This window comes from Diaphorina citri, unplaced genomic scaffold, assembly GCF_000475195.1.
Source record: "Diaphorina citri unplaced genomic scaffold, Diaci psyllid genome assembly version 1.1 scaffold756, whole genome shotgun sequence".
Classification (NCBI taxonomy): Eukaryota; Metazoa; Arthropoda; class Insecta; order Hemiptera; family Psyllidae; genus Diaphorina; species Diaphorina citri.
In genome coordinates, this window is record NW_007378189.1 from 75657 (window position 1) to 89726 (window position 14070).

Consider the following 14070-nt stretch of genomic DNA (forward strand, 5'->3'; position numbering starts at 1 on the left):
TCAGTAATAACTGCTTACTCGAGACCCCAGAAGTTCAATTTTTTACTGTCTCATCTTGTATGGCTGTTTTATTTGTTGTTCACGAGATTAAACTGAGGGGTCGCGCTCGGAGGGAGTTAGAGCTAGTTTAACAAGCCCCTTGGTAGCTTGGTACAGTGGCACTTTCATGTACGAGTAGTTTGACAATTTTATGATGGAATTTTCGATCAAAATATTCCGCTGTTTACCTACATAAACCATGTATTTTTACATAAGTAACGCTGTTCCCATGAACTTTCATGTTCTCTTTTCCTCAAAGTACTTGGGTACTTACAGAGAGCACAAGGGAATTTTATCTCAATTGGCCCCATTTCTTTCCCTTTTCCCCATTCGTGCAGTCTTCTCCTCCACTTCCTTCTCTCCTTCCTGTTTCCCTCTGTCCGAATTATTTCCTCATCAAAGCCTACCTTTACATAGCATAACTGCTGAAGGTAATTATGTTTACAAAGGATTAGAGCAGGCACTATTCTGTGACAACCGCAGAAACATGCTAATCTCGCAGTGTGGATAGTGGAGAAGTAATTAAGAATTAAACACTGGCAGGACTTAGAACAAGGTTTATGACTTATAAAGATGTTAATCCTAAGCATTGCTGCCACTGCTTTACATAGCATAACTGCTGTGGGTAATTATGTTTACAGAGGATTAGAGCGGACGCTATTCTGTGACAACCGCAGTGCTAATCTCGCAGTGTGGATAGCGGAGAAGTAATTAAGAATTAAACACTGGCAGGACTTAGAACAAGGTTTATGACTTATAAAGATGTTAATCCTAAGCATTGCTGCCACTGCCCACTCCAAAGATGAGGCACATACTCCATGAAGTGTTCTCATTAGAGATAGCTCTCAATATACAGGTTGATGACAAAGTGGGAGGATCAGTGGGCTTGAGAAGTGAAATTGGCACACTAGTTCAACCATTAAGTGTAGGTAACAGATACATTACATTGTTTGAGGACCGAGATTGATTTGAACAATTCTGAGGTCCTGATTTTGGTGATACTTACTTCTTGATGGATTAAATTTTCACACATTGCCTATGAATCTTCAGCCTATGAATAAATCAAGGGGTAGATGATCTACATTTTGATAGTCCTATTTGACTACTATGTAAGTAGGTAGGTAACTATTTTAGTTTATCTACTTTTCACTGTGCTTAGATTATGTATGTTAAACTTGTCTATGTATTTTAAATAGCAATCCATTTAAAGGAAATAAAAATTTTGAGTCTGGTCACCTTGAAGATAAAAATATATATATAAAAAAAAAATCATCAGGATGTTTTCTTTCAGAGGTTTTAAAACAACTTTAATAGAGAAATAAGACATATTATAGAAAACATTGAAGGAAAACAAAAACACTTAAATGAAAACCTAAATACAATAGAGAAAGACTTATGTAGAATAAATAAAATAAACAAGTATACCATGTTCTCCTACATTGCCAAAGGCAAGTATTTCAAGAATCTCAATAAAATCAAATTCCGCTTTTGCATTTAAAATATGAAAGAGACGTAGATATAGTAGAATAAACCTATAAAGCTTAAAAAATTCATATCAAATACTTAAGGTAAATTAATTTATGACCAATATGATGTGATGACTAGAATCAAGGTTACGTGAATACTTATGTAGGTATTATACATGAGATGTGGGGGTATGATAAAAGGATTTTCCTTTTTATACCTATGTATGTAGTGAAAATAAATGTGTGTGTTTGTTCGAACTTTATGGCTGGCCAAACCGCCAAACCGATTACTATGAAACTTTGTCAACTTATTGCTTGCACTCCCGTGAAGGTTATAGGCTATTTTCCGGTTCGTTTTTGTTAAGCTATACGCCGAGCGAGACCACTTAATGGATGAGTGACATGAACGGCCATGCCTTAAGGATTTCGGCTAGTATTTCAATAATAAAATAAAAAATGGAAGAAGGGAGAGAGAAGAAATTGACAGGGAGGGAGAGAATAAGAGAGGGAAAGGAGATGAATTGAAGGGTAAAGAACAGAATGGACTAATCAAGCTTTTTCATGCATAGTGACATAAAATGCCTCAATCTCCATGGTCAAGAGATTATCCCACTCTAGGCTTAAACACAGGAGGTCTCGGGTTCACTTCCCGTCAGACACAGCCTAATGAAAATAATCGAGTATCTACATTAAATGATAAATAAGTAGCAAAAGTGACTGCATTACTGGTGTAAAAATACTGCTGTAGCCTGAGTAAGGTTTTGTGTTTATCAGAAAATGAGGCTATGTTGATTAACATGAACATACTATGAGCAATTACTACAATGTGATATTTGTGTATCACAGTCCTATTCTGTTTAGATTCAAAATTATAATGTCACAGTTGATGATTAAGATAATGTCTGTCATTATCAGTTAATTGAAGTCTTACCTACATGAATGATTTACCCTAATCACTTGTTATTCACCTGTAATGTTGTAATTATTAATTCTTATCCTTAGTTACTTGTTTGAGGAGTCTTCAAAATTTTATAACAACATTCCTGGACAGCTGTTGCTTTTGGCTCTCATCAGAAGGGTGTCTTTTTCTTCTTCTTTTTTTCCATGTTCAGATGGGGTCAGCGGTTGTTGTCGGCCTCTCCATCAGCTTTAGAGTGATTGCTTTAAGGCCAACTAATTTTGACTAAGGAAAATTTTCCGACACAAGGGTGTAATCCTAACAAATAAATGAAATACACCTACCATCAGGATGAAGAAACTCGTGTAGAAAGGCAAGTAAACTCTGAAACGTTCTCCTGTATGGTGTACTATACAGTTGTATATCTTGAGCACCAAGAGTGAAATTGTCTAAGCCAAGCTGTGTCCCATATACACTTCTCAGCAAAGCTCCAACATGTAACAGCTGACTAGCACCTGTCAGATGAAAAGAGAAGAATTTTAATCAAACTAACAAAAAACATTACCTTGATTAAATTATTTCCTAGAAACAGATTAGATTGGGTAATTTAAATGCCATGTAGGGGCTTTTTTTTCTTCCAAAACTCCTTAAAAACCTACCTATTTCTTGGGGTCTATTTGATTATTTATTTGGTAATGTATGTACCTAGTCTTAATAGCTTTTTTCCAAAACAGCTTGGATTGAGAAGAAATGCAAAAAAGTGAGTGTCTTCATTTATTAAAACTCTTCTTTCTATAGGTACCAAAATTTCTGGGTCCAAGGCCATTGCACCATTGGGTACAATAATATGTAATCCACAACTCATTTTACCTAGTGGGGTTAGCTGTCCCAATTCACACCCTCCCCTCACTGGAGGCACAAGGGGGTAGTTGTGAAATGTTGAAAGGAATGGCAGGAAAGGGTTGGCAGACTGACGCAAGGATATATTTGCCCAGAAACTGTTGTACGAGGAGTAGAGGGGGTCTGAAGAGGAGCAGTCAATGGACGAAATGTTGCGTACATGGTTCATAGGACCTCGGTCTCCATGACGCAGGAGTATGGTGAGGCTTTCCAAACTGTAGCTACCTTCCACTCGACCTGAAAATGAAGCAATAGAGGTTATTGATCTGATTACCTATATCAAATGTCAGGGTTGAAGAAGGGAGAGAAGAAAATAGACAGGGAGGGAGAGAATAAGAGAGGGAAAGGAGATGAATTGAAGGGTAAAGAACAGAATGGACTAATCAAGCTTTTTCATGCATAGTAAAAGGGTGGTACGAACACTATGTTATACCATCTGTCAACAATGTATCACAATACAAAGGGGTATAAGACACAGGTTTGAAAAAGTATTATAGGCGAACACACCATACACATTTAAATATGTATTGTATTGTAAATTACATATGGTGCAATATAAGCTTACGTTCATTTACCTCCGAGCTCCATCCCTACTTCCTTTTATTACATCAACAGAACTGTTTTCTCGGTACATTAATAAAATACAGCTCTTATTAATCTGTCGGAGGGGAAAAATCCTTTCTTTGAGGAAATTGAGCCTAAACTTTGTACCAAGATCCTATTACCAATTATTTTGCCTGTACCTTCTTCATCTGCTTCCATGTACTCTGGCAAATTGCATTGCCGTAGAACTCTTTTAGTTTTGATGTTAGGTTTCAAATCCTTTGAGAATGTTTTGGTAGGAATGTCTGGAACTTGTCTGATTCCTGATGAGATGTTTTCTTCTGTTCCTACATATCTGTACATCCCTGGAAAATTTTAAAATTTATTAACATCAGTGTTTGTCTTTTGTTGTGCAAAGGAGTCAGAGGTAAGGTCTGGCCCTCCTTTTTTTTTCAGAAGTCTCTAAACTTTTTTTTTTATCAACAAAAGGATCTTGGGAATTTTCATCAATCCCCTATACATACTTACATAATTTTTGGAGGCATACTGACAGAACATACCTTTATGTTAGGTACTTGGGTTTATAGCTTTAATTTCACAACATGCCCCTCCCCAAAAAAAAAAAAATTCAATAGAAATTCTTGCCATTTAGCCTTACCAGCAATCATTAGAAATATCCATAGTGTGAGTAAGATGTAACAGTAGAGTGCTCTATTCTGTGAGAGAAGTGTGAACATTCTCACTCTTCCAGCATCCCTCCAGGTTAGTGTCAAAGATTTGCCGATTATGTTTAGTCACACAGAGTACCTGAAAAACAATAAAGAGGTAATAGTTCTGTATTATTGATAATGACAAATTCTCCCTTCTTTATGGCAATAGAAGGAAGTATTCTCCTTACTCTGAAATGATAGAAGGGAGTACAGAGGTGATAAGAGGGACTGGACTATTCACCATTTTATGACATGATAAATTCATACCTAGCATTATTTTCTCGTAATTACCTACCCTCTCTGGGACTCGCATGCAGACTATGGAGTGAGGAGTAGGGAGTAGGGTGTAAGTTGTTCATGGAACTTTCATGAATGTTTTTCAAATAGATACCTATATGTAGATTTTAGTTACAATAGAGACTTGGTAATGAAGTTGACCATATAGGCCATAGGGATAATATTTAATTGATAGCTGGCTTTTACCTGTAATACAAGATGGGGTTCACTCTGCTGATACTACTGACAGCAAAGCCTTCCTCCTTTATCCACAGAGTCACAGAGTGTCAAAGTGAAAGTTCTATTTCAATAATTCAATATTCTGCTGCAATTCTGCACTGCTTAGGACATTTTCTGCATTTTCATTTTTTTTTTTTTTTTTTTTTTAAATCTGAAAGTTGTGCCTCCAGTGAGGGGAGGGTGTGAATTGGGACAGCTAACCCCACTAGGTAAAATGAGTTGTGGATTACATATTATTGTACCCAATGGTGCAATGGCCTTGGACCCAGAAATTTTGGTACCTATAGAAAGAAGAGTTTTAATAAATGAAGACACTCACTTTTTTGCATTTCTTCTCAATCCAAGCTGTTTTGGAAAAAAGCTATTAAGACTAGGTACATACATTACCAAATAAATAATCAAATAGACCCCAAGAAATAGGTAGGTTTTTAAGGAGTTTTGGAAGAAAAAAAAGCCCCTACATGGCATTTAAATTACCCAATCTAATCTGTTTCTAGGAAATAATTTAATCAAGGTAATGTTTTTTGTTAGTTTGATTAAAATTCTTCTCTTTTCATCTGACAGGTGCTAGTCAGCTGTTACATGTTGGAGCTTTGCTGAGAAGTGTATATGGGACACAGCTTGGCTTAGACAATTTCACTCTTGGTGCTCAAGATATACAACTGTATAGTACACCATACAGGAGAACGTTTCAGAGTTTACTTGCCTTTCTACACGAGTTTCTTCATCCTGATGGTAGGTGTATTTCATTTATTTGTTAGGATTACACCCTTGTGTCGGAAAATTTTCCTTAGTCAAAATTAGTTGGCCTTAAAGCAATCACTCTAAAGCTGATGGAGAGGCCGACAACAACCGCTGACCCCATCTGAACATGGAAAAAAAGAAGAAGAAAAAGACACCCTTCTGATGAGAGCCAAAAGCAACAGCTGTCCAGGAATGTTGTTATAAAATTTTGAAGACTCCTCAAACAAGTAACTAAGGATAAGAATTAATAATTACAACATTACAGGTGAATAACAAGTGATTAGGGTAAATCATTCATGTAGGTAAGACTTCAATTAACTGATAATGACAGACATTATCTTAATCATCAACTGTGACATTATAATTTTGAATCTAAACAGAATAGGACTGTGATACACAAATATCACATTGTAGTAATTGCTCATAGTACGTTCATGTTAATCAGCATAGTCTAATTTTCTGGTAAACATAAAATCTTACTCAGACTACAGCAGTATTTTTACACCAGTAATGCAGTCACTTTTGCTACTTATTTATCATTTAATGTAGATACTCGATTATTTTCATGAGGCTGTGTCTGACGGGAAGTGAACCCGAGACCTCCTGTGTTTAAGCCTAGAGTGGAATAATCTCCTGACCATGGAGATTGAGGCATTTTATGTCTAACACTCGTATTTATGAACAAGAATGATCGTTCTTAGATCAGTCTCAAGTCAAAATTGACCAATCAAATGCCTTGAGACTATGCTTGGCACGAACTTAAGAGCCAGCATTTTGTTCATAAATATGGGTGTTAGACCTTGGTTAGACTGCTGGGGCAAAGAGACTTTTCAGTCTTATCCCAGCAGAATAAACAAGGTATATTCTATTCTATTTTGGGTCCTGTCACAGTTACTAAACGCTGTAGAGACATACACAAAGACCTGGAGTTGCCTCATCTGTTGTGCTAAGTGGATTAGAGATTTAGTTCCTTTCACGTTAATGTTGTATGCAGTCGTGAGACGTTCATCAAACTTGACTGTGGCAGCAACATGCAGAATGACCTGTGTGTTGTTATTTTGGGTGTTCCTTTTTCAGAACTACAGAAGTTCACCATCAAGGAGGTGAGCAGTCTGGCATTTTGTTTTCACGAGTGTGCGTGTTCTGCCGCTTACTATTACACCAAACTGTTTGATGCTCAGAAGCTCAAATATCTTCAGTCCCATCCAGCTGTCATAAAACTAGTCCGGAAAGCCTCTCAGGTAAAAGATAAAAGACAGGTATACAAGATAGAGGCACGTATTTAGATAGCATCAAATGGAGGTCCCCTCGTATGTAAAGAGTAGCAAACTTATAGTTAGAAAATTTCCTTCGTGTGTTGAACATTTTTCAAATGGAGGTCCCCTCGTATGTAAAGAGTAGCAAACTTATAGTTAGAAAATTTCCTTCGTGTGTTGAACATTTTCTAGTGGTTGACCCGTCCTTTGTACGGGACCACCACACACACACAAATACACCCCCCACACACACCACACCCATCACACACATGGGTTTGTCTCTCACAAACAGTTTAACAAACTGAAAGAAAAATTATCGAGTTGAAACTCGGAACTCGCTCCGGGAAAATTTGAATGGAAATTATTTTACTGAGCACAACAACCTTTTTTTTACTACTATCTAGGTTTGTCTCTCACAAACAGTTTAACAAACGGAAAGAAAAATTATCGAGTTGAAATTCGGAACTCGCTCCCGGAAAATTTGAATGGAAATTATTTTACTGAGCACAACAACCTTTTTTTTACTACTATCTACAATACTTATATAATACCTAGTACGTGTCAAATGGATTTTTGTACTAAAATGATTAAACATAAAGCCAAGTGTTTTTACTCACCCAAAATCATTTTTAAGGTTTGAATTATTTTACTAAGTGTGTGTACCAACAAATAAGTTAATACAAACTCCTTTGAGGGATTTTTGGTGTTGGCAAAAGGGGGAACCTTACTCAGACTACAGCAGTATTTTTACACCAGTAATGCAGTCACTTTTGCTACTTATTTATCATTTAATGTAGATACTCGATTATTTCTACATGCTTGAGTAATTAACATGTCTGTACTTAAGTACAAGACACCATCAGGTCCAAGAAAATGAGATCCATATAGAGTATAGAGGATACAGAGGTCTTCACATTGCAGCAGTAAAGAAAGGGTTGAACCACTTACTTGTACCTACTTACTAAAAGATTTACTTAGTTATGGCTACCTATTAGTGTATATAACATTTTATAATTATGTTAGCACACTTTTATAAATGTTAATAAAATCTATCTACTTATTAAGGAATTCTAATTGTGTTAAGCATATTTAAATGCTTGTCACAAACATCGTTCCCTGATTATTTCACCTAGATAAATTTCATGACATGAAATCATTTTTAGTGTTTGAATTATTTTACCAAGTGTGTGTACCAACAAATAAGTTAATACAAACTCCTTTGAGGGATTTTTGGTGTTGGCAAAAGGGGAAAAAAGCCAATATTGGACCATAAATAGCCAATATTGGACCAGAATAAAATAAACATGGGGCTGTAATACCAAAGGGTAACAACAAGTAATACAGGGGAATTATGCCACATGATGATGACCTCCAACCTTAGAATGTGATAATTTCATACTTGATAAGGCAAAGGGGGAAAAAAGCCCATATTGGTCCATAAATAGCCAATATTGGACCAGAATAAAATAAACATGGGGCTGTAAATCCAAGGGTAACAACAAGTAATACAGGGGAATTATGCCACATGATGATGACCTCCAACCTTAGAATGTGATAATTTCATACTTGATAAGGCCCACCACCCTCCAACCTTAGAATGTGATAATTTCATACTTGATAAGGCCCACCACTCACATCCCTCATAGACCTGTTTGTTGCCTTGTAGAGAACACATGTGTGATGGTTTTAATGACTAGAATGTTTGGAAAAACTGAAATAGACAGTATCAAAGAGAAGGATTTCACATCCCTCATAGACCTGTTGCCTTGTAGAGAACACATGTGTGATGGTTTTAATGACTAGAATGTTTGGAAAAACTGAAATAGACAGTATCAAAGAGAAGGATTGTGTTCTGTGATGGTCCTAAAAATGAACATTACTTACCTACCTTATTGATGAGGGATTGGTAGTATCAATGACATGGAAGGAGGGAATTAATCTATATAATACATGGAATTTTGAACCCCCTGAACTGGTCCAAAATAGCAGTGAATTATTCAGAAAATAAATATGTAAGTAGGCAAAGTACTTGGGTTATGGGTTGGTACACTAGGGATGTAACTTACCCTCCAGCAACCAAGTGGATGAAGGAATCTCTGGAGTTGACAGAAGCCATGTTGAAGATCTACATCAAAACTTCCCTATCTGGAAAAATATATCAGCTTGGAAAAAAACACAAATAAATTTAATGAAACACTTCTTAATCAAAAGGAACAATCTGTTTCACCCAGCGAAAACACGATTCACTTTATTGCGTTTCTGGAAACAATTCACGAGTTACAAGTGTACTGAATCTGCGTTTAAACGTGGATTTTATGAAAAAAGAAAAGGGTTATTTAATTGTTCAAAAAAAATATCAGTAAGAAGAAAAGTAATAACTCGTTGATAACGAGGGGAAAAATTCACAAAAGAATCTTTAGTTTCTAATAAAAATTTATTTTAGAAAATAATATTTTTTGAAATATCGTTGAAGAAAATTCACACGAACTTCACCTTTTCAAAGATGTCCCTGAAGTTACAAACGTTGGTAGAAAAAAATCCAAAAATTATACAGGGTACGACAAAATCCCGACAATTTCACCTTTTTTTTACTACTATCTACAATACTTATATAATACCTAGTACGTGTAGTGATCGTATCAAACGGGTTGATGTTGATTAGTACCTTGAACTTTGAACTATCGAGAGTTTGGAGAGTCGCCTATGTTTAGGGAATATCAAGATCATAATCATAGTGATCGTATCTATAATCTGCCTAGGTGGTCAAGACGCTTGCCTAGTAAACAGGAGGGCGTGGGTTCGATCCCAGCCGCGGCATGGAATCTTATCCTCATTTATTTGAGAATGTGACCACATAATAATAGAGCTCTAAAGGTTAGGTTTTAGAGAACGCCTCCGATGTGGTTGATGTTGATTAGTACCTTGAACTTTGAACTATCGAGAGTTTGGAGAGTCGCCTATGTTTAGGGAGTATCAAGATCATAATCATAGTGATCGTATCTATAATCTGCCTTGGTGGTCAAGACGCTTGCCTAGTAAACAGGAGGGCGTGGGTTCGATCCCAGCCGCGGCATGGAATCTTATCCTCATTTATTTGAGAATGTGACCACATAATAATAGAGCTCTAAAGGTTAGGTTTTAGAGAACGCCTCCGATGTTAACCTCGCCTACTGGCTACCTTCCACTCAAGAGTCTATTGTTATGATCTATTTTCTAGATTGTCTATGAGCTGAATAGCAAACATTACATACACAAAGACCTGGAGTTGCCTCATCTGTTGTGCTAAGTGGATTAGAGATTTGGTTCCTTTCACGTTAATGTTGTATGCAGTCGTGAGACGTTCATCAAACTTGACTGTGGCAGCAACATGCAGAAATGATTAGTACCTTGAACTTTGAACTATCGAGAGTTTGGAGAGTCGCCTATGTTTAGGGAATATCAAGATCACAATCATAGTGATCGTATCTATAATCTGCCTTGGTGGTCAAGACGCTTGCCTAGTAAACAGGAGGGCGTGGGTTCGATCCCAGCCGAGGCATGGAATCTTATCCTCAGTTATTTGAGAATGTGACCACATAATAATGGAGCTCTAAAGGTTAGGTTTTAGAGAACGCCTCCGACGTTAACCTCGCCTACTGGCTACCTTCCACTCAAGAGTCTATTGTTATGATCTATTTTCTAGATTGTCTATGAGCTGAATAGTAAACATCTGAGCTCGGATCCTCATGCGTTACGTGATGCCCTCCTATCATATGTATGTCACGGGGCATCACTACCATGTCATCAATCTGACTGCGTCAAGTCTGAAGATGTTACAGGTAATCTTGCTTGATTTTACAACTCTTTGAAGAGGTAGAATTTAGCCCTCGCCTCGTTTCTAACTAATCAGTCTCTTTACAAAAGTAATACGTTGCTACCTACATTCAGATTGCTGAAAATAGCCGAAAGATTCTGCTGGAAAATAAATCTGAGACCTCCGATGTTCAAGCCTAGTGTGGAAAATAGCCGAAAGATTCTGCTGGAAAATAAATCTGAGACCTCCGATGTTCAAGCCTAGTGTGATTCCTACTTGCACACTGATATTGAGCAAGTTTTTCAAATTGAAAAAAGTTTTTATTGTGTCAGGAATTGAATCTGTCACCTACAGTATGCAAGATAAGTGTAATATTCGGACAAGTGTGACATTCTTTGTTTTCAACTGATATATCTCGCTCTTTTCATCCCTCAGGAGTGTTCGCCTACATAGAGTGGGAGACTCGCCAGTACTCTCGCATGGGCCTCGTTTCTAACTAATCAGTCTCTTTACAAAAGTAATGTTGCTACCTACATTCAGATTGCTTGTTTTCAACTGATATATCTCGCTCTTTTCATCCCTCAGGAGTGTTCGCCTACATAGAGTGGGAGACTCGCCAGTACTCTCGCATGGTGAACATGCGTCGCTCTCATCTACTCAAAGCCTATGGCCTTCTAAAACGACTCGTGTCCAGTCTCCTGTCCAGCGTATCGGATAACAAGCCACGCCTATCTGTATATTCAGGACACGACTATACACTACGCTACCTGGCGGTCACTCTGGGACTTTACACGGACGCTACGGCTAGCCCCATATACGCTTCACGGTTTATTATTGAGGTGAGTACAGGGCATAAAGGAAGAATATTGTAGAATAGACCGCATTGAGCTTATTTGCTGAAGCCAATAGATTGTAAACAAATTCCTCTTTGGAGTCAGTGCTGCCACCACTGACTACACGTCAGTGACTCCACTTTCCGGAGACCGCATTGAGCTCATTAAATTTGCTGAAGCCAATAGATTGTAAACAAATTCCTCTTTGGAGTCAGTGCTGCCACCACTGACTACACGTCAGTGACTCCACTTTCCGAGGAGTTTCTATATCTTTGACTCCACTTTTTATCTCTTTGTTTTGTCTTCAAAAATTATAATGCGCAGGTGCAGGAATGCTCCATCTAGGAAGTACATGATCGAAGGTACATGGAAAGGAGTTTCTATATCTTTGACTCCACTTTTATCTCTTTGTTTTGTCTTCAAAAATTATAATGCGCAGGTGCAGGAATGCTCCATCTAGGAAGTACATGATCGAAGGTACATGGATAGCCCTGGAACTCTCGATAGTAGCAATATTCACATCAGTTAAGAACCGCGAACTCTTTTTTTCTTCTTCTTCTTCTTTTGCACATTATTTCCTTAGGACTTTAAATTGCGGCGAAAGGCGCTCAAACTTAATTTATGTAGTTAAGTAATATCCCTGGGTCGGGTCTCGAGAAATGAAAGGTCCGGCCGCTATTTGAGAACAAAAAAGCTCAAAAAGAGTTTGCATTTCTCAGGGCTTGAAAATTTGGCCAAAGACGCTAATGTGTAAGTAAGTAGGTATATTTTATTAGTTGTCATTGATCACGGTCATTGATCTCTGGCAAAACCCTTTAGCCATTGCTGAAATCCTGGCATTACCAACGAAATTACTGGGATGATGTGAGGATATTTATTGTATATTTACATCTTTCACACTATTTTACACAGGGGTTGACTCTGAGATGAACTCCATCACTTACATTCCCTATTGGTTAACATTTCAGTTGTACAAGTTATGTAGTTAAGTAATATCCCTGGGTCGGGTCTCGAGAAATGAAAGGTCCGTCCGCTATTTGAGAACAAAAAAGCTCAAAAAGAGTTTGCATTTCTCAGAGCTTGAAAATTTGGCCAAAGACGCTAATGTGTAAGTAGGTAGGTATATTTTATTAGTTGTCATTGATCACGGTCATTGATCTCTGGCAAAACCCTATAGCCATTGCTGAAATCCTGGCATTACCAACGAAATTACTGGGATGATGTGAGGACATTTATTGTATATTTAAATCTTTCACACTATTTTACACAGGGGTTGACACTGAGATGAACTCCATCACTTACATTCCTAATTGGTTAACATTTCAGTTGTACAAGAACAAGGCTCCGTCCACATTGTACGAAGACAACGCCTCATCCAGCCGCCAGTATTATCTCCGGTTGTACAAGAACAAGGCTCCGTCCACATTGTACGAAGACAACGCCTCATCCAGCCGCCAGTATTATCTCCGATTTCTATTCAACGGCAAGGACCTCACTAACAAGATTAGCTTCTGCAAGCGCGCTGGCTTTCGTCACAGTGACACGGCTTTCCTGTGCCCTATTGAATCCGTGGTCCGCTTTCTACACGATGATTACTTTACGACATTCAATACGACCAATTTCAAGGACGCGTGTATACGATCGTAAATTCTGTCCCGTCATATATGTTTGCTGCCGTCCGAAAAATCCAGGTGAGGTTTGTATACTTCAGTGAGGTTTGTTTGAAAGGCATACTACGGGATGGGCATGCTACGACACAGACCACATGCGTTTAATGTAGCAGTTGTTTCATTGCTACGAAATAAAAACGGCAGGTGTTTGCTGCCGTCCGAAAAATCCAGGTGAGGTTTGTATACTTCAGTGAGGTTTGTTTGAGAGGCATACTACGGGATGGGCATGCTACGACACAGACCACATGCGTTTAATGTAGCAGTTGTTTCATTGCTACGAAATAAAAACGGCAGTGAAACACTCAACTTATACTGACACCCATACAGAATTATTTATGAACAATGTAATGTCCTTCAAGTTGCACTGAAGCATCAATTCTAAAAGTCTGTTTCGCCAAGATTGACTTCAATCTGACTTGAGGGTGAAAATTTTTGCTCGTAAATACTTACTGAAGATCTTGGTACAAAGTTTAGGCTCAATTTCCTCAAAGAAAGGATTTTTCCCCTCCGACAGATTAATAAGAGCTCAATTTCATGATAGAAATTGGCATTGAATAGGTAGGAATTTTAAAGCTCGGACTTGGAATGAAAAATTGAAAATGTCCTTTGAGCTTACAAAATATTGTCCGTCGGTACCTCCACCTCCACCCGCAAATTTTCTGTTTTAATGATTCCAGTCATAAACGGATTTCTACGTGACCC

At 37.8% G+C, this 14070-nt stretch overlaps 2 protein-coding genes across 2 annotated transcripts in view; one reads left to right on the forward strand and one right to left on the reverse strand.

Moving 5' to 3' along the window:
• Positions 1–13768, forward strand: part of LOC103511823 (2-phosphoxylose phosphatase 1) — a 24390-nt gene extending 10622 nt beyond the window's left edge. The window contains exons 6-11 of the mRNA XM_026825464.1: positions 5637–5807; positions 6894–7057; positions 10755–10890; positions 11451–11704; positions 13097–13362; positions 13513–13768. Coding sequence (XP_026681265.1) covers positions 5637–5807; positions 6894–7057; positions 10755–10890; positions 11451–11704; positions 13097–13345 — 974 coding nt within the window. The 3' untranslated portion in view covers positions 13346–13362; positions 13513–13768. The remainder of the gene's footprint in view (positions 1–5636; positions 5808–6893; positions 7058–10754; positions 10891–11450; positions 11705–13096; positions 13363–13512) is intronic.
• LOC108252707 (2-phosphoxylose phosphatase 1-like) lies at positions 2707–5224 on the reverse strand. The gene is made up of 5 exons (XM_017445128.2): positions 5040–5224; positions 4505–4653; positions 4047–4211; positions 3274–3540; positions 2707–2918 (listed from the first exon to the last, which is right to left on the reverse strand). Exons 2-5 carry the CDS (start codon positions 4581–4583, stop codon positions 2722–2724), a joined length of 708 nt encoding a protein of 235 aa, XP_017300617.1. The 5' UTR covers positions 4584–4653; positions 5040–5224; the 3' UTR covers positions 2707–2721.
• Positions 13769–14070: the final 302 nt, after the last annotated feature.

Bases quoted from the DNA above. Each gene is read 5' to 3' on its own strand.
- LOC108252707 (XM_017445128.2), bottom strand. From the start codon at position 4,583: ATGTTCACACTTCTCTCACAGAATAGAGCACTCTACTGTTACATCTTA. The intron at 4,212-4,504 runs GTAAGGCTAAAT...AAAATTTTCCAG, and splicing joins GATATTTCTAATGATTGCTG to GGATGTACAGATATGTAGGA. The intron at 2,919-3,273 runs GTAAAATGAGTT...TTCATCTGACAG, and splicing joins GGGACAGCTAACCCCACTAG to GTGCTAGTCAGCTGTTACAT.